Genomic DNA, 20729 nt, shown 5'->3' with positions numbered 1-20729 from the left:
TAAAGAAATACTTCTGTGACTGAGAGACAGATAGTATTTTTTTAGTGTGAATGTGGTTATTCCTGTTGTGAGTAGGTAAGTCTTTCACCAGGTTCAGGTCTTTCTTATTCCTTGATTACCCTATTTTTTAGCCTCCTTAAAGATGTTCTGCACTTAAAATTTCACCCTATTCTCATGTATCTGTTCCTATTTCAGGTTAATGAATATCACAAAATAATTAAAGTACATATTCCTTAACGTGTTAGAGAATAGGAAACGTGAAAATCAGGGTTTTTTTTCCAGTTTGCTCCATCTGGATGGAGCTAACTGGACTTGTCTGGTTTGTCAACATCCCTCATGAACTGGCATACCCCAATCTGCAGGTGCATGTTGCCAGTGCCAACTAAAGGGGAAATGTAACTTCCCTTTATCTGCTGCTTATAGTCTTCCTAATGTGGCCCCATATGTGATTTGTTGGATTTGTAAAGAAAGCACACACTCTACTGGCTCATAACCTGGTTTCTGCCCTCTTTCCCAGGGTTTCTTATCAGCAGAGCTGATGTTTAGCCAATTTCCTAACCTTTACGAACACGTGGGGTTATATGTGTAGGAATAGCATTCATTCAGAAGAGAAGTGGGTGTACTCGGTGGCAGGTTAGCTAGCACTATTATAGAAAGTGTTAAGTCTAGTAAGTATAGTACAGGGAAGAGCATTGTATGTTACCAGATAGTCACTGCCACCAGGCAGAAAAATCATTGAACGAACAGGCTTGGCAGAACTTAAAGTGAACAAACCCTGTTTGAAGCCTGAATTCCAGCCACATCCGTGCTCCCCACCTGGGAATAGGAAATGAGGCATGAGCTACAGTCAGTAATAAAACTTTGAGAGGAATGTAGCCAGGAAAGAAGAAGTAGCTGCTACACTTATATCTGGCCTCAGCATCCTGGATACTTGCTTAGCAGTCCCCTTCTAGTGGCAGGTTTTAAGCACCTTTGGAAATTTCTGAAATGTTTAAGTGAATTTTTGGAAGGCAGGAGTGGCTTTGGAACTTCCTGCCAGTATTAAGCATTTTTTGTGTGTTTGTGTAAAATGGTGAAAGTTTTGTGGGTGTTTCTGGAGGACAGGAGAAAATGAAAACTTCTGTGCAAGTGAGAAACATCACGGTGTTGAACTTGCTTTTCTTACTTGCCTTTGGCGCAATGCTCATGGATCATGAGAGACTCAAAGATTGCTGCTTTTTGACTGATGTTGAATTTCTCATTTCCAGGAAGGTGTGTGGAACCAAGAATAAGTAGAATTAAATTAATTCCATTCCAGAACAAAGCAAGTATTCCAATAGAAACTGTTTCCTGACCTTGACACAGCAATTCAAGCTCTTTCAAACAGTTGTTTTTCGCACTGAAAAGTCTTCTATATAGCTGTTTTGGATACAGTGTTTTACAGTACAAAAAAAAATCTTGACTAATCATATAAGCATCATGTACTTCACCACTGTGACTTCCAGCAGGTATGAATGTGATTCAGGGATCTCATTCTCACAATAGATGAAAATGAGCAGAACTTAAATATCAGTTTCCCAGCCTGATTTTTGTTACTAGGTTTCTGCATAAACTCATACCAACTTCTCCTTTTCCTCTAAAATTTATAGCAGATATTAAAGTGGATACCTGTATTTTTGGAAACAATGTGGAAAAGGAGTTTTTGCATCAGTACAGATGGCATGTGCTATTGAGGCCATTGTCAAAATAACACATATTTAAGGGTTAGGATATGAATCGTTGAGGTTTTACTTAAATGTTCTGTTACATAGTTTGATGTGATTATCTGGTATTTTAAGCATGAAAACCCTTCGTGCCTAAGAAAAAGTTTTGTATTATGGATAAGCATTTTGGCCTAAAATGCAGCTCATCTGCAGAGCCTGTTTTTTTAGTCTCACAGCACAGCTTTTGGCCACTTGAGTTAAAAGAGTAGCTCACTAGAGGATGAGAGCTAGAAATTGTAGTCTTGAGATACCTGAGTTCAGTTCCATGCTCTGAAGTTTGCTTAGAGTACTTTTAGTTCCCTGGTAGCTGTATTCCTGAGCCCTCTTAGGCAGCAATGTTCTGAGTGCAGACAACTTGAACAAAATGGAGTTTTATTTGCATTGTGTTTTCTGGAAAATATGTTATACAATTTCTACTAAATTTATTTCAATTACTGTGCTATTCTAAACACCTCATTATCACTGCATGCTGTTAGTTTAGTGTTTGGCTTAAACCTTTGCAGCCTAGGTGATAAAAAAACCCCAAAAATGGTTAATCTGTAGAATAGATCAGATTTTTTTTAATGGACTTGCTAAAATGAATACTTTCTATTTTGTTTCAAGTATGCATATTCAAATTGTTCTGCTTAGCAAGTAGAAGGTACATTGTGTGTAACTGATTATTTAATAGATTTTTGTCTTCTGTGTTTATTTTTTCTGATAGCTGTCAATACATGTAATATTTTTTTTGGAACAGAAAAAGATGTCATAACAAACTGTTTTGGCAGGTGATAAGTTGCTTGCTTCTAGAGCAAGGATTTTAGAAAACTACCCTGTATAACCTTGAAAAGTTTATACTTTGAGGCAAAAGTTGTGACCTTTACATAGATTCTTGTGCCCAAGAGGAAATAAAAGTGAAATTATTTCAGTACATGAGGCTTAAGAATTGGCAAAAGGCTTCCTTTTTATGCATCAGTGAGATTGGTAAGCAATCATACTAACAAAGGCAGTAGATTATAAGGAAGCCACAAAACTGAATGAAACCTAAAATAAACTTGTAGTTCAGCATAGATAATATGCTTTAAATGAAGAACGCAATGTTTGGCAAAATTAAAAGGCAAGCAAGGTTTCAGAGATTATATGTGTTACTGTTGGAAGTGGGCCAGACTACCAACTACCAATTATATACTGTTGCCAGGGTAAAACACTGAAATGTGCCAGGCTTCCAGATTTCCAAACTTTGTTCTCAACTTCATTCAGCTCTTTCTTATTAATAACTCGGGTCCTGCCCCATTCTACAAAGAACAGTCAACAGTGAGCTCTTTTTGAACCAGTGAGAAGGCAGAACTCAATTACCCGTGGCTCCACAAATGCCATTTGAGTCAGACAGCCCTTGTGACCTTCCTGTGGAGGGCCAGAGACAACCCCTCACACTGCTCTGCTTCAGGCTAAAAGGTTTATGCATGTGGGAGAGAAGGGCTGGAAGCACGAGAAAAACAACTGCTATGTCCTGAGGACAGCATGTGGATTCAGAGTTGAACTCAAGTGACAAGAGCAGGTAGAGCAGAAAAATGTCACATAAGCAACATGAAGTAACCCTGGTTTCCCTCTTTCTGTAGAAGGTCAGTGGCAGCTGAGAGCTCAAGGCAGCATTTTGGTACACAGAAGAAGAGGCATGCCTCCAGCCTCCTAGCTTGCCTGATGGAGAGGAGGAGCTGCCTGTTTGTTCCTACAACTTCTCTGTGGTATAATGTAAAGGTCATTATTAGGGGAGTTGTCCTGAAAAAAAAACCCACAACAAAGCAAATCCCAACAGTTATATCCATATGTGAATATCCATGGTAAATACTTGTTGGAGATAATTTTTAACTGAGTTAGTGTATTTGTTTTGGTAAGGACCTCTGACACTTCTGGTGAAATAATTTTGTATGATTCTGTTATATCTTAACTATAGAAAGGATATATTTCTGCATTATTGAAATTGGTCTCCCAGTCTTAGGCTTCATGTGTTAATAACATCATCTCAAGAATCTCTGGAAGGATAATTATAAAGAAAAATAAATCTTGCAATTTTTTTTTTTGCTTAGTGTAACATTTTAATGTTTCATAGCAAATGCTTCATTTGTGGGATTTTACTTGTGTCTGTTCAAGGGGCTAGAAAACCTGCTTATGTTGGGTTAATAAGTTTTATCTTGTTAAAATTTACAGTATCTATTAGCAAAATTAGGTGAGTTGAATTCCATGCTAAGAATGTAAAGGTCACTGTTTAGATCCCCTTAAATCACAAGGATAAAACTAGAAGAGAAGTCAAAACTCTTTTTGTTTTCTCTTTGTATTTGTATCTCTTGCTATCGTACGCTATGTCACATTTTCCAGCTTTTTTTCAGCAACTATGGGAGCTAAATATTGTAACTTCTTACAATGAAAATTACATTTCCCATTACATCATTTACCTTCAGAAATAGGAGCTTTGAGAAGAAATTTCTATTATGGAACATGAAATGAATCTTTAACTTTGGTCATATTGAAACAGTTTTAACTATCAGATATGGAGAGTTGATTATTGCAGCCTCAGAAATGTGAATGAAGTAGCATGCCTGAAAGAATTGTTGCAGTTCTGTATGCACATGGCAGCTGACTATGTCTGTGTTCCTTGTCCTCTGGAAATGGAATGCAAAATGTGTGTATATCTTAAACTACCATCACTGAATTTTACACCTAAGGTAGTTTTTCTACCCTGTATTTAGCATGAGATGGCAGTACCTATATAATGACATGAATGGCTTAAATGATTTATAAATTGTTAAGCTGAGATAACTTGTTATGGGCTTGCACCCAGTGCTTGGAAAGTGATTGAAAAAACATTTTAAAATTATTATTCTGTGCAATATTGTTGGACAAAAGAAGATAAGCTGTATCAACAGCAGATATTTGTATCTGTCTGGTAGAGTTAGGTAGAAGTACACTTGGGAGAATAAATGAGATTTCTTTTTTTCCCCCCCTTCTGTTAACCAGTTTAAAGTCTAGTGCCATGGGCTCTCAGATTACTGAGCCCGTGTTTCCTACTGTGGTGTTTGCAGCTAACAGCTGGTCACATCCTAAAGCACAGTTACTTCTCATAACAGCTGGACTGTGTGCTGTGTATTATCAGTATTGGGCCTTCTCCTATAGTTTATTTGTAATGAAAAAAAAAATTATTTTTTATTCCTGAATGTTACACTACTGGAGCATCATAAATTAAGTTGCCTTACTGAAGTATTTCTCTATGATTTGTTTTTGAAATTGATTACAGTTTAAGGATTACAAAGTGTTTGTGGGCTTAAATAAAACAACTTTTAATGATCTCTTCTCTTCTGCAGAAAATTACATCAGCAGTTTGAAATGTATAAGGAGCAAGTGAAGAAGATGGGTGAAGAATCTCAGCAGCAGCAGGAGCAGAAGGGTGATGCCCCAACCTGTGGCATCTGCCACAAAACAAAATTTGCTGATGGCTGTGGCCATAACTGTTCATATTGCCAAACTAAATTCTGTGCACGCTGTGGAGGAAGAGTGTCTTTACGGTCAAATAAGGTATGGAGTTATGAAAGTTTAGTAACAAGTTGCTTCTGTTTGGTGTCTCACTCATTGCTTATACATCCAAACCATATAGCTACTGAAACAGATTTCCTTTAAGGTGGCAATGATATATACTTTAGTGCCTTGTAAAGCATCTGTCCTAATTTCAAATAATTGCTATTTGCAGATGGGTTTGTGACTATGGCTTTTAAGTTAATACATGCTACATGCCATTTCTACTAACAGACTCATGAAAGCAGAATGCTTGGATTAGAGGATTGAATTTCTGTATTGGAGGCAGGGAAGTGTATCTAGTGATCTACTGATGCTAGTGTTGAGATGCCAACTACTACAAGTTAGAGCAAAGATATGTTTCTTTTCTGCTTGCTCAGGCTCTTCTGTACAAGATTATTGTAAAATTAGTCTTAACAGAATCTATACAATCTATTACAGAGCTTTTAAGCCTTTCTATTATACATATGCACATATATTGTGTATATCATAGATTCTTAGAATGGTTTGGGTTGGAAGAGATTTTGGGCAGGGACACTTTCCACTTGATCAGGTTACTCAAAGCCCCACCCAACCTGGCACACCCCCACTTCCAAGGATGGGGCAGCAGCAACTTCTCTGGGAAACCTATTCCAGTGTCTCACCAGCCTCACAGTAAAGAATTTCTAAAGAATGTCTAACCTAAATCTACACTCTTTCATTTTAATATCATTCCTCCTTGTCCTATCACTACATGCTTTTGTAACTGATCCCTCTCCAGATTTTTTGTAGGCCCCTTTAGATACTGGAAGGTTGCTGTAATGTCTCCCCAGAGGCTTCTCTTCTCCAGCCTGAGCAAGCCCAGCTCTCTCAGCCTGTCTTCATAGCAGAGGTGCTCCGGCCCTCTGATCATCTTTGTGGCCTCTTCTGAACTTGCTCCAACAGATCTGTGTCCTTTATATGCAAATATAAATATGCTTACATATGTAAAAATATTTTTAGGGAAAAAATAAATGCACTAATAATATAGAACAGCAGCTAGTGTGCTGGTGTTTATTGTGTAACAACAAGTAATCTGATTTTTTTTTTATCCAAACAGGAATCCAAATTTTTAAATGTTGGATCATAGAGTAAAAAAATTCAGCAAAACTGAGGTAACCACAGAAAACAGTTGAGATCAGTTTATTCAACATTTTAGAGAAAATATTCACATCTTATACAGTATCTTTTTCAGATTCTGACATATACTTGTAGAATATTCATGACAATTCTCGAGGTATCTTATGCTACTCTTCTGTGGACACACATCTTTTGTAAAACAATCCAATAATGTAATAATTTAATAATTATTAGTATAATAATTTTCCAGTACAATTTATTTCTGTAATTCTATTTTTTTTTTTTGCATAATATGTTCATTGCAATCTGAAAATTTTATCTTAACCTTTTGAAAGGTAGGAGACAATAGTATAAATGTTATGTATTTCTTTGTCCAAAACAGAAAGGTAGGTTTAAGTAAAGGATTAAAGGTTTTGATTGACAGAGTATAAAATAATCTGCTATTTCCTATTGATTAAAGTAACTTAGATTATGTTTAAATCTCTCAAAGTGGATTTTTTAAGGTAATTTTAAAATGTTGTCAGTAAGTTCACATATTTTTATCGTGTTTTTTTTTTTGGTGACTAAATCACATTGCCATAAGTAAGGGATATAATAATTTCTGTCTTAATTTCATCTGTTTATAAAAGAGAGTCAGGATAGATTTAAGTCATTACGTCTACCTACTTAAAAACATAGAAAAATTACATTAGGAGGAAGGCTTCATCATCTAAGGAAACTTTCTGATACATAATTTAGACTGTCCTCAGGACAGATCATGTGAACTTGGCAGATATTTGTCTGACTTCTCTTGACAGATTTCCAATGAGATTCTTCCACACCTTCTTATGTTATTTGTTCCACTGCCTCACCATCCTCATCATAGAAAGTCTTTCTTACTGTCTAACCTAAACCTGTCTTTCTGTAAGCTGACTTCTCCATTCAGTATTATGAGCCTGTTCTGCAACTCTTCTCAGCTGTCAGTTTTTTTACAACTGCTGATACTCTAGTGTGGTAAATAAACTTTTCTATCTCTCATTTATTTCTGTTGTAAATAATTTATGAATATGCTGCACAGAGCATCTCTAGACAGATCCCGTATGAGGCTTCACTGATGATACTTCTCCCATAAAAAACCCTGACCATTTATTCATTTCTTCTTATCTTTTCATTGGTTGTTTTCTCCTGGATAAATTTATTCCTATTCCATGGCAGATGAGATACCTTAAAACTGGAAGCCCAACTCATCAGTATGAATAAATCTCATTTACTCACGTTCTCTGTGAATCCTTAAAGGAATTATAATACATGTAACAGAGATTAATTCCCTTCACTAAAGCCATTCTCACTTTTCCAAATTGCATCATAATTTATTCATATGCGTGCTAATTTTATTCTCTATTTTGGTTTCTAAAAGTCTGTCCAATGTTTATGTCAGACTCATTATTCAGTTGATTTAACAGTGAAATTCCTAAAAAATAAATAAATTGGCATCATATTTACCACCTTTTTTTTTCTTGTCAGTGAGAGACTGTGTTACAGTAAATAGATATTTTAGACTTGAGATCTTTTACACTGAGTATCACCTGATATTAAAAATTTGTTACTGGGTGATTTTTTTTTTGTTTATTTGTTCTGGGTTTTTTTTTGTTGACTGACTTTACAGCTTTCTCCCTGAAATATCAGTTTTAAGTATATCCTCTGGTTGTTCTGCATAAAATAGTATTCTAGAGTAAGTAGCTCATCATTTTGAACATGAATACAAAACATTGATTTCCAACAGACTGGCATTCTCTTATTTATGATCTCTTTTATGCCTGTACACATTATTCCATGAAGATAATTTATGCTCTACCAGAATTCATTCCCTTCCATTTTCATTAATGGATATAGCTTCAGCTTCTTGCAGGATAACTTCTAATAGCTTCCTGTTTTAACTTTGCTAGATTTTCTTTGTTCTTTATGGATTTTTTTGGACAGGTTATATCTGTCTGCTTTGGGCCTTATATAAGGTGATTTTTTAACTGTCTGAAATGTTCTTTCATGGAGCTGTTTGATCTGTTTGTGAACTTTTTCATAATACCAAATTTCAAGCCACATTCATGCCATTTATACCAGATTCTGCTACTAAATAGTTTAGCACAGACCTGCATTAACAGCATGCATCTCAGATGATGTAGAATTGCAAAGAACTCTTTCAAAGGTCACAAAGAAAGAGGACTACTGCTCGCAGAGTTCATGGTCGTGAGTAGGAGCAGAGCATAAAAATGCTCGATTGTTGTCAGAGCATTAGATTAGGATTCTCAGAATGACTAGATGATTTATTCCTTTTTCAGTTTAGTTACAGTGCCTGAAATATAGGCATTAAAATTCAGTTCAGGTTGCACAAAAGTTATCATTATGTAGGAGTTCCTTCAAGATCCAAGGAATAAAACTGATAATGGTGGTAATGCTGCTTCTGTACTGCCTATTATCTTAGTAAATGGAGTATTCAGTCAGGATGGGGGCTTGAATTTCATGGGACTAAGGGACCTTGAACTGTCTTCTTTTATATTTATGAACAATTTCAGATGGATTAAAACTGAAATAATAAATAACATGACAGCAAGTAGTAGTTGCTCTTAGTAATATAGGTACCACTGATATACAAAATATGCTGCTGTTCTTTTTTTTAATTATGTTCAGATTTATATAGGGGAATGAGGCAGTAGATAGAATGAAGTTTATGCAGCTGAGAAATTTTCATGCTAAAATATTGGAAAAACACATCTTTCAGATAGATACAACACAGTGTGCACTGAATATAAATTTCAACAGTTCAGAATGCCAGTTCAGTAAACCAACATTTCACTTGTAGAGGAAGAAAACAATACTTGTCTGAAAACTTGATTTGATGCATGCTGACTACCTCCTTTCAGCGTGTTCGACAACTTGCTATCACTTGCAGCCACTGAAACATCCTTCTTTCTGTCTTTGAACATAGAAAATAAGAAATTTTCGGTTGTCTTATAGGACCCAGCAACTGCATGCAGAACTACTAAGGTATAAGTAGGGAACTCCCCTCAGCTCCCTCTGGTTGTGTGAATGCTTTGCATTCTGTTTATTTCTGTGTGACTCTGTCTGATTTTCAGAAAACCATCAAGTTCTCTTTGTTGAATGGTTCTAACTGCAGGACTTGCGGTGTGACCATCTGAATAGAGTCAGAAAACAAAATTTTGACAGGCTTGTGCTAATGCATAATCCATTTCATTTTGTTGACAATTGGCAAGCACTGAAGAATTAGTCTGCCACAATCAGAATTTCTAAGTTGCTAGGATTTGGGATGAAGTCAATGATTTCCTATCACATACAAATAAATTGGTCCTTAGGAGAAATGGTTTGATTCTGCATTTCTGTAGAAAAGACATGTGACCTTGCAAACTTGAGGAAAGGATTTCTCTAAACCAAGCATGTTTTTGTTCTTGTTTTTTTTTCCTGCCTCAGTTTAGTCCATGTAACACCTGTAAAATCTGATAACTTACAATTGTATTAATCTTTCTGCAGAATTTCAGTATAAGTACCTCTGAAAGAAAGCTGCTGAATTATTCCAAAGACAATCTCTAATTTAAAAGTTGTAAATTCACAACTGGCAGTGGTAAAAGTTATTCTTCTAATTGGGATGAATTTCATAGCTTAGTCTCTTCATGAATAGAATAGTGTTTTTATTATCAAATATATTAAAGACTTACAGTCTGAAATCTGGTCCTGATTGTAAGAGAACAGTGTTAAGGCCATAGTGAACATCTATGATTATTACGACATCTTGAAACAATGATCAATTCTCTATTATTTGAGGTGAACAGCCTCTTTATTATTTTTAAAGTTATACTGAAACTTAATCAGCTTCTAGCTGCTATAGTAGCCACAGTTTAGCTAGTGTACACCATGGTCCTTAGTGCTATTCTTTGTACTGCTATGAACTCAAGAATGTTTCACAGCAATGTGGAGGAAGCAGCTGAGAGGCTGGAGGGAGTCTTATGTGTTTAGTAAAGCATGATCGCTTGCCTCGGACTTCACATGCTTTCCTATATCTTTATATTTCATAGCCTGTTCTGAAAAGATACTCTTCATCCTGGAGGTTATTCTACATAGGTAGTCTGTGTGAACCAAGTCTTAATTACTGTTATGATAACAGTTTTTGGAGTCAAAACAGACTCCGAAACAGGTAGGATTTTGAGTTTTAATTGCCTTTTCTAAGGGCCAGTTTTTGGGGTTACTGCTTTATGTTAGAAAGCTTACTCTTGTATGGTGAAGTGTTTGAGACTCTTCATTACGCCATTAGTTTCTGAGAAAAATCTCTCTTCTTTTAGTATATAGTTTGTAAATACATATACATATATTATTTTAATTGCTGCCTAAGTGGTGCTTGATTTTCACTAATGTAACCTGAGTTTTTCGGAAATGTGAATTGTATGTTCTTAAAATCTTAGGATGCATTTAGTTTTATTTTTTCTGTGATTAAAGTTAAGTTTGGTTTTTAGAAACTCTTGATCTAAACACAAATTAAGATTGTCAAAATGAGACAGTGATGGAATGGAACAGTGTTACCAGATCAATATTTATGAGCCAGGGATTCCTAACATTAGAAACTTATGGCATAGGAGTAGTTATTAAAGAAAGTGTCTCAAAACTCTTCAGCTGTCATTTCTAAATGATATAAAAGTGTTGTAGTAAGATGTGTTTCTGTCCTTTAATTTTTTTATTTCTGAGACATCTTTATTTCTGGTTTGTGTGTACACTACTTTTGTAGTCATCTGAATTTACTTTTCCTGTATGAATTTACATATTTTCTTATGTATTATGGTTTTACTCCTCATAGGTGTTTTAAAAAATCCTCATATCTTAGATGAAAAATAGTGAAAAAAAATAGAATTCATAGTATGAAGAGGTGCAGATCATCTGTGTATTTGCAGAGACTATTAGAATAATTGCTAAGTAAAATTTTCTACACTAACAATTTGGTTAGACTGGAATACTATGTTAGAAAAGCATAAAAGTAGTCAGGACAATGGATAAATAATATTAGTCATTATTTTTGTAAAGAGATAAAATTGGAAAAGAAATCCTAATGAATGGCAAAACTGAATGTTTAAATACATGCAGGTGTATTTTATGTAGGAAAAAGTTATTTAAAAAGTGTAATGTAGTTATATTTTCTTTATGAATGAGGAAAAAGTATCATAGAATAATTGGGGTGGAAAGAACCTCTGCAGGATATCTCATCCAACCTCTTGCTCAAAGAATGTAGAATTGCTAAGTTTCCAGAGGGCCTTGCCCACTTGACTTTTAAATCTTCAAGTACAGAGATTCAGCAGCCACCCTGAGCAACCTATTCCAGTGCTTGATCACTCTCATGGTTAAAAAATAGACAAAAAATGTCCTTATATCTAACCTGAATTTCCCACATTCCAAGTTGTATTTGTTGCCTTTTGTCCCATGTTTCTGTGTGTATCCTTGAGGAGAACACTACAAACAATCCTAATTGCCATGAAATGACAAAACTATGGGTCCTGTATAGTGAAAATTACAAAGAAATAATACAACTTCTAAGTATGTTCTTGAAATATTATAGGCCTTATTTATAGTACATTTTAAAATGCCAGGGATAGTGGTGCATTGCAGGATATGAAAAAAAGAAGTTAAATTATTAAGACATGAAGAACTGTGCTAGAAACAGGCAGTCCTGCTCTAAAGAATAGTCAGGCACACATAACAGTAAGCTAAGTTATATGATAAAAAAATCAAATAATATAAAGATACATTTCATCTCAAACTTCGTTTTCTTAAAATTTTGCCCCTTTTAAAACTTTCTGTAAATTTTAAACTTTTCTACTTAATATTTGTATTTTTCATTCATTATTCATTGTTTTAAAGGTGTTCCTATTTTCTAATTTGAAATTTCACCGTTTCCCATATTTTTGTGAAACCTGCTACATTTGCTTTTTTATTCAGTTTAATGTATTAAAAATCTTTGTCATGTCCTGCTTTACCTACTGTGTCTTTTTAAAATTTATTTAATTTTCTCAAGTTCTTTTGTTTAAACATTTTGTTTTTAATTGCTGTCTGCATCTTTAAAGTGGGGAGGTGACTATTCTGACTTAATTGCTCTTCTGTGCTGTTACTTACCCTTCCTGCAGCTGTGAGACATTCACTGAGAAAACAACCTCATCACGCATTTACAGTTTTAAAAATTTCTTAGCCTTTGTGCTAAAAATACCTGCTTATGGGTTATGCTCCTTTTGCAAAGAAGTGTATATTTCTTCAGCAGTGAGGATGAGAAATCAAGGCACTAGATGTTTCTATTTAAAATATCTATGAGCACTACTGCTCTTATTACAGTGGGACAGAAACTCATGCTAGTTCCGCACACAGAGTGATAATGCTTAGAAGTCCTGTGATTTAGATAGCTTTCAATGGTATTTGCTATTCGTATTAGTGAGAATGCCACTTAACCCCGCAGCATCTTTGAAAGCACTTTAATCTTTTACTACTGTGCAGAGGATCATAGAATAAGATAGGTCATATGAGACCTGTGAAGTTTATCTAGAGCAATCCCCTGCTCCAAGCAAGATTAACCTCAAAGTCAGACCAGGTTTTCAGGATCTTGTCCGACTGAGTTGTAAAAATCTCCAAGGATGGAGAATCCGTAACCTCTTTGCCAACGTCTTTGAGTGCTTAACCACACTTGTGATTTTGTTTTTTTTTTCTTATGTCCAGTCCAATCCCTTGATTGTTGCATTTGGTCCATTAGTTGTGCATCTTCAAGAAAATTCTGTCTTTGTCTTCCCTACAGTTCATGTTCTAGTAGTAGAAGAATGCAAGTAGTTCCCCTCTTCCTGCACCCTTCCCTACTCTGGCCTTCCTTTGGCTAAAAAAGCCTGTCACCCTTAGCTTCTCCTTGTATATTGTGTGCTTGAGTGTCTTGGATGGCCTCTGTTGTATTCTGTCCTGTTTGTACCTCCAGTATTGGGGGGATTATAAAACTTCTGTAAGAGTAGAGAAGCACAAAGTTACATGTCTTATAGGTATCAGAACAAAAAAGCTATAAAATGAGTTGTCACCCTTTCTTGGTGAGCAGCCATATTTTCAACATGGCTAAGTGTTTAATTGCACGCTAGATTTAGTCTTCATATTGGCATGTGAAATTAAGTTACAAACATCATTTACAAAAATCATTTTATTTACAGTTTTAGACAGCTAAAAAGATAATTCCTTCAAGAAAAATAATTATGAGAATGTACTTAATACTTATGGGTATGAACAAGAAAGTATAAATGCCATAGATCTGACACAACATTTTAGTCTAATGTCTAAATGTCATGTCAGATGTCACACTTGTGACAAACTCTCTCTCCTTGCTTTAAAGCTAGTATTTTAGTTGAGTGACTAACAGGCAGTTATGCCACTATACATAGCTTGTATCTGGCTGCAGTAAACAAACTTTCATCATTTTGTGGGACTCTGTGAGGGCAAAGGGTGGATATATGCCAATCATTTGCAATACTGTGGTGCAAGGCATGCAGAGCTAAATTCTGCATCCTTTTTATGAGATGCCCCTTTTGATTTATTGAGCTGATCTGGACAATACTCCTGACTTATTTTTATGAAAAATAGTTTTTTTTTTGTGCAGATGGTTTTTTATGAATATTTTTTTGATATATAAAGTCATCTCAATTTCACCCATGAAAAGATTAAGAAAGTTATTAAAATGACACATTTTTCACTAGCTCTTTTTCACCACTAGGAGTGATAAGAAAGATATATATTAATTCCTTTGATATTTGTTCATTTATTTTACTGACAAATACTATTGCTGCTTTCAAAATGAAAGTGACTCTTTCCTTCTTTGTCTTTTCTCTGTCCTTTCTTTCTTGCTTTCGTGGATATGAACTCCAGGAGGACAAAGTGGTTAGAGCCTTTTTTCTGTCTAAAGTTCTTTTATGCATAGACTTATTTCCTGGCCTACATTTGCTTTCATTTACACAGGTGTAATTCCCATTCAAGGCAAGGGGAGTTACTGTCATTAAAATGAAAGCAATGTTTGGCATGAAAGGCTTACCTGATTTTCAGATAACTTACTAATAATCTGTGAGTTTTTGTGAACAGTATGCATGATATTCCTCTCTGTTTGCAGCTTTTGTGAGCATGCCCCTACTGACCCTTTAGTTTTGCAATACGATATGTGCACAGTCTAAAAAACCCAAAACAAACTAGGTAATGTCTCACAGGTGTTTCTCTTACAAAAATACAAATGAATTTTATCAAAGTGGCATAAAGTTGTCAAAATAGTTTTGTACCCTGTGGTATTCATGTTTGTATTGTTGATATGTATGCCCTCAACATTTTATCTTGCAATGTGTTTCAGCATGGTGGTTCAGTTTTGATTTTCAATGACAATACAGTTAGATATGAGTAAACATTAAGAAAACATATATATTCTAAACATTTAGGAATATGCAAGCAATGTCATAGAGTTGTCCACTATTTTTCTAAATTAAATGGTTTGTAGGCATTCCTAAAATGTAGTGCACATATTGTATTGAGCATAATATTGAACTGATGTTAGATGTTATGCATGCCACTGACACTGTGTTTGTCTTGGTAATATTACACCTACAGTAAATATTTTAATCTGGTTTTAATTTAGCTACATTTAGAAAAGGTATTATAATACTGAATTTGAGAATAAGCCTGGATATATTTCAATATATTACCAAATTAAATGTGATGTTTTTAAATAACAGAATAGAGAAAAGTACCTGAGCTAGTATAAATCTGCTCTCCCATGAAAGTCTCTAATGTATTCTAAGGAGTCGCAATTGCAACTTGCCCTTTAGTGCTTGGCAAGTAAGTCCCTATATTAGATGGAGTAAAGAAATTCTTCAGCTTTCATATGCATTTAGTGAATGTGTACACAGCTAAGTCTCTTGCTACGATAAATGTATCTTTTTCTTACTGATAGCCGTGTCAAGGCTCATGTTTAACTTGTGTAGTTCAGAAATACTTCATACAGAAGTTGTAAGCCATCTGCTGTTGTTAACATTTTGGATATGCTTTTACTAGTAGGCAAGCAGTCTTTGTGGTGGGCAACATACTGGTCCTCAGTCTGTTGGCAGGTTACATAGTTTTCTTTTGGCCTATGTTCTTAGAGTTTTTCAAAATTAAAAGTTTGTGAAGTTATAGAAGCCAGGGAGTAGCGAAATTTTTCCATAAGTAATGATGGTGCCTCAAGTTGCTTTATGTAATATCTGTTTCTAGCAATTTTGAAATAGATGTTTTACAAGTCATGAAAGCATAAGTAACAATAAATATTTTAGGTCAACTTCTTAACTACAGACATTGTGAAGTGGGAACAGCAGTGTCATTCATCTTGTTATTTTAGTGCTCAGAGTATGGCTAATTGGTATATTGTATGCAGATGCCATCGAAACATACTTCAATATAAACAGGATTTTAAAATTTTGTGTGATACAGTATTTATCAGTAGGTTAACCCATATAAGAGAATCCCTATTATTACTGGTTATACTTCATTTTTCAGTGTTAGCATATCAAAGAAGGTGTGAATTCCAGTATTTCTTAAGAGGCCTATTCTATATTTTGTAACCACAGAATGGCAAGTTCAATCTACAGTGCTCCTAGGTAAAGTTGTAGGTACTTGGTGACTGTTGCTGGTCCATTGACCAAATTAAACAACACGGATTTGGAAAATGACGTGTATTCAAAGCATCAGATCTGTGAGGAGTTCTGGAGTAGAAAGACATCTTAGTATGTGCCCTGTAGAAATTTTGCCATATTTTTGCTAAAAATTATGATTTCAGAAAAGCTGGAACAGCATATGGTGTTGAATTACTGAGACAATCACACACCAATCTACTTGTACTGTTTATGGTGGTGGGGAATGGAGCTGGATGTTAATTCTAACTGGGTTGTAATGTAGTAGTTGTACAATTAAACACACATAGGAGAGAACTTATATTACGTACCAATATCACTCTGAAGTATGAAGCTCACTGTGTGTTTTTCTGTGTTGGATGTGGGAATGTCTAATAAATATCCCAGTACTTCATTAGTCTAGTATCAAAGTATATGAAGAAGTACTTTTGCAAAATGGAGACCCAAATGTACTAGAAAGGAGTAGCTTCTGCAAAGTTGTAAAAGAGTAAGATGATCTCTGAGAAGGAAACAGTTTATTTTTAAATTGAAAAACAGTGTGATCAGTGATTTTTTTCCATCTTTTGTTTTTTTCTTTTTTTTTTTTTTAAGTAAATGTTATCCTGAATTTAAATGAACTTACATAGTATGTGCCTTTGCTTGAAGGCAGTGGCTTTAAAGTAATCACTGAGTTTCTGTAGAAAACAAATAAGTAAGCAACTTAATACAGGAAGTTTTTGGAAACAGTTGACAGGATCAAACACTATTCTTTCTGATTTAGGTTCCTTCTCTTGCTGGTCATCATCTGGCTTTTAGAAACCTTGATAAAATCCCTACACAGTGTCTATGGACATTTGAGGTTTAGATACATCAATTCATGTTTTATTTTTCAAGTGCTTGTTTTCTTATTTTTTTTTATACCTATCTCAGGTACAGAGATAAAAAGCTAGTTTTATGGTTCAAGTTAGATGCAACTTCATTAAATTACATGCAAACATTGTTTCCAACAAATGTTTACAATTCTGTAAAGGGTAAACCTGAGGAGCAATGCTATGCGGCTTTCATCTTGTTCTGTCTTTATTTCTTGTGTATTTTGATAAAACATCTGACAATTTTGTTAAAGTAAGTTTTCTACCTTTGTAACATTATGTGTTTTGAAGTACTTAAGACACAGCGAAATAGCTTGTCTTTAAAAATCAAGTCTTCACCTTCACCAGTGTTAAGAACCTGCAGAATCTTTTTTTTTTGATAATCTCAAAGATCTCAAAGACTCCTTTAAGAAAATTCAAAATCAGATATTTTTACTGAATAGTTACTAAGGTTAATTCCCCTGTTGACTTGCTTGGCTTTGGAATTTTATTTGAACTTTGATCATTATATCAAATTTTAATGATCTTTGAGATTCCTAGAGAGAATTCAGACAATCACAGCTATGTTTAGCAAATTAGTCTCAGAAAACAGTTCTGTACAAAATGACATTAGAAAATATCAAAAGCAATTACCATTGTGTTATTCTCTCTCCCTTTGTCTTCCTCTAGTTAAAATTTCCCATTCTTCAGTTTTCTTCCATCATATTCTAGAGTAATGAACATTATTATTCCAGTCAGGAGAGACCCAGGTGATGGTAGAAATGCTTGCTGTTGTTTTGTGGAAATTTCACTGTTAAACAAGAGAGAGAGTTTTTCTTATTTTAATTCTGTTATTCTGAACCATTCCTGGGATGTATCAAGAATCCTATTGTTTCTAAACCATCTATGTTGCAGGTCTGTACCCCCACAGTGTCCTACAGCTTTTTCACCTGGAATTGCATAAATATGAGAAATATTTGTAGAAACCACGTTTCTCCTTCAACTGCTGCCTTCTTGCTATTGGAAAATACCTGATTGGCTAAACGCTTACTCTGTTCTTAGCGCATGAGTCACACTGACAGTGTCTTATGAATACACACTCTAAGGCTCATCAATGTTTTCATGGGCTCTAAAGGATATAGGGTTTTAACAAATATGTTAATTTCCCAATTACTGATATTTGGGAAAAATCCATTTTTTTACAAAGGAACTCACAAAACCAATAGAATATTACCTAGCCTTAGAGTACGTCTGACAAAAGCCTCCTATAATAGCTTTATTTAGGATAGTTTTCTGCGATACCTCTATGCTGCAGGAAGCTTAATGCTTTTCCTCAGCTCATGAGTATTGTCTTTCAGATTGAGATCTCTAAAAGTAATTTGAAGAGTTGGCAATTTAGAACTTCCTGTCTTAGGCCACTTGTCCGAGGCTGTTCTCTGATCCTGTTTCTCATGTATCCATTTGTCTAAGCTGCTCTCTTTACCTTACTGTGTTCAGAGTTCACTCTTGTTTCCTTCATCACTATGGGATGCACCTCCAACAGTAGGTGCTTTGAAAGCCTGTGTTTTTTGTCTTCTGTTTCTTTTCTCTTTATTAAAATTACTCTGAATGCACAGTCAAATAGTGTTGTCTGCTCAAAAATGTGAGGTAGTTTTCTATTTTCACTATTTTCAAGATTGCTGTGATATGCCCCAATAGCGGGTAGTCAGTATACATACATCTTATTAAAATTGTAGATTTAAACTTGCCTGAGATCAAGTCAAAATCAAGTAAATGCATCCTACTGATGGTTAAATTGGCATGGAAACATAAACGTTTTCTCTAAATTAGATCTCATGTGTTGTTAACTTTGATGGCCTTACAGTCATACTAAGTTACACTCTGTGTTCATCATCACAGTCAAGGAACAGGGAGATTGCACTACATTATAGTCCAACTTGTATTAACTTCAGCCAGTTTTCTCCTGCACAGATGAATGGTATTCAAATACAGGGGGATGTGGTCCTAGAAAATTGGTCTTCTTTTCCAGCTTCTTTTGTATTTGAAATTTAGTTGGAAAATAAAACTAAAACAACTTCTTGATACAATGTAGCTTCAGAATAGTCTTAAGTAGTTAATCTGATGACTGCATGGGGTTTTATGTCTGTGTAGTGGGACTCTGCTTTTGCTTGCAAGCTTAGATACTCTACATGCTAGATACATTCAGATATGTTTCTTGCTTAGGAACGAACAGAAAACTGTCTGAAAATCTCTTTGCAGTCATATATGGGGGTTGGAACTAGATGATCTTAAGGTCCTTTCCAACCTTAACTATTCTGTAATTCTATGTACATCTGTATTAGTTGAGCAATGGTTTATGTGCCCAAAAGATCAATTTTTTTCACCTACACAATCAGTATGAATTGTACTAGTTCCTCCTGTAAACCTCGTCCTGTACATGTACACTACAGCACTGTAATTTTATAGTACAAACATGAGAAGCAGTTGGTTTGCTTTTAGATAGCACTGAATTTCTGACAAGCAATAGAATTGATTCAGACAGAACTTGGTAAAGTTAGAGGGGCTGGCTTTCATTTTGCTGTTTCTCCTATCCTTATAGTACTAGAAATTTTATCTTTTGATTACAAATTGTGCAAAATCTGTACATTTTCCATTTAAATTCTTATTCAAGGTATCCTAAAATAATCTTATCTTAAAATGTTATGGAAAAAGTATAATAACAATAGATACTTTATCACATCAATAAATTTTCACTTTCATTTTTGTTCAGTCTAATAGAGCTATTTGCAGTTCTGGAACCAGAAGATGAAAGAGTTCTTGACCATTAAATTATATTTGCCACCTGTTGCAATATTGAGAAACCGTATCATGTGCTATTAAGTTCCAGGTGTAGACCTTTATCAAAGGCAGCTCAGCAAATTCCTTGTTTCAGTCCCAGGTGTGTAACAGCACACCTAGGACTCTTTGGACACAGTTAGACATTAAGGAATAGGAGGGGATGGTATAAATGTTTAATTATCTAGATTCAGCTTCAGTGGCTGGAAACCAGTGCCTATATATATAAATAATGAAGACATTGCTAGTAATAGAGTAAAGCTGCAATCCTCCCAAGGTGTTGGGTTGTTTTCCTTAATTGTTTACTTAGAGTTCTATTTAGCTAGTGCCTTCCAGGAACAGTTTGTTGATAGGTTGAGGAATTAAATGGAAAAGGCCTTGCATCTGGATTAATATTGTTTGTTTGCTGTTTAGATCTGCTATGTGAAAAATGAAATTTGTATGGCAAGCATCTGTTCATATATGAAATATTGGATGCACAGGCAGGACAGTTATTCAGCATAATATGAGTGGCTTTATGTAGACAGCTTCAGCGGATATTGAAGAAATTTAAATAAATGTAAAAATACTGTGTTTAAACAAGATGTCACCTATGAAGTAGAAATAACAGGATATTTGAGAATTAAAACTTCCTCGGTTTGAATTATTATAAAGATGCCTCCATTCAGCACCAAGGAGATCTACGGAAAAGCCTGGATTTCAGGTAGCTAATTCAATTTCAGCCAATTGATGTGTGTTAATGTTTGTAGTTCACAGTTAGTTTCATGCATTTCACAAGTACTTGTTATTGTTTTAGATCTGCAGAAAATAAAAAAAAACCTGCTCTTTGTAAACCAAATACATTAAAAATTAACAGAAGTTTTGTTTGATGTTGGGGCTAATTTGCTTTTATAAAATAAATCCCTAGAGTGTTTTTATACTGATGGAGTCTTAGATGTATCTTTATTAACCCAGTCTTAGTCATTTAGTTTACTATGTATACAGGTGCA

At 34.8% G+C, this 20729-nt stretch overlaps 1 protein-coding gene across 19 annotated transcripts in view; it reads left to right on the top strand.

The window, feature by feature from the left end:
* Positions 1-20729, top strand: part of RIMS2 (regulating synaptic membrane exocytosis 2) — a 443898-nt gene that overhangs the window by 82729 nt on the left and 340440 nt on the right. For 10 of the 19 annotated variants that reach the window (XM_034066365.1, XM_034065853.1, XM_034066047.1 and 7 more), the window contains one exon: positions 5081-5291. In XM_034066365.1, coding sequence (XP_033922256.1) covers positions 5081-5291 — 211 coding nt within the window. Of the gene's footprint in view, positions 1-5080; positions 5292-14300; positions 14313-20729 lie in introns of all 19 variants that reach the window. The other 9 variants (XM_034066125.1, XM_034066285.1, XM_034065953.1 and 6 more) reach the window with 1 other exon arrangement.

This window comes from Melopsittacus undulatus, chromosome 1 (genome assembly GCF_012275295.1).
Source record: "Melopsittacus undulatus isolate bMelUnd1 chromosome 1, bMelUnd1.mat.Z, whole genome shotgun sequence".
Lineage (NCBI taxonomy): Eukaryota > Metazoa > Chordata > Aves > Psittaciformes > Psittaculidae > Melopsittacus > Melopsittacus undulatus.
Note: the sequence above shows the minus strand (reverse complement) of the source record. Positions and strands in the feature narration are given on the sequence as shown.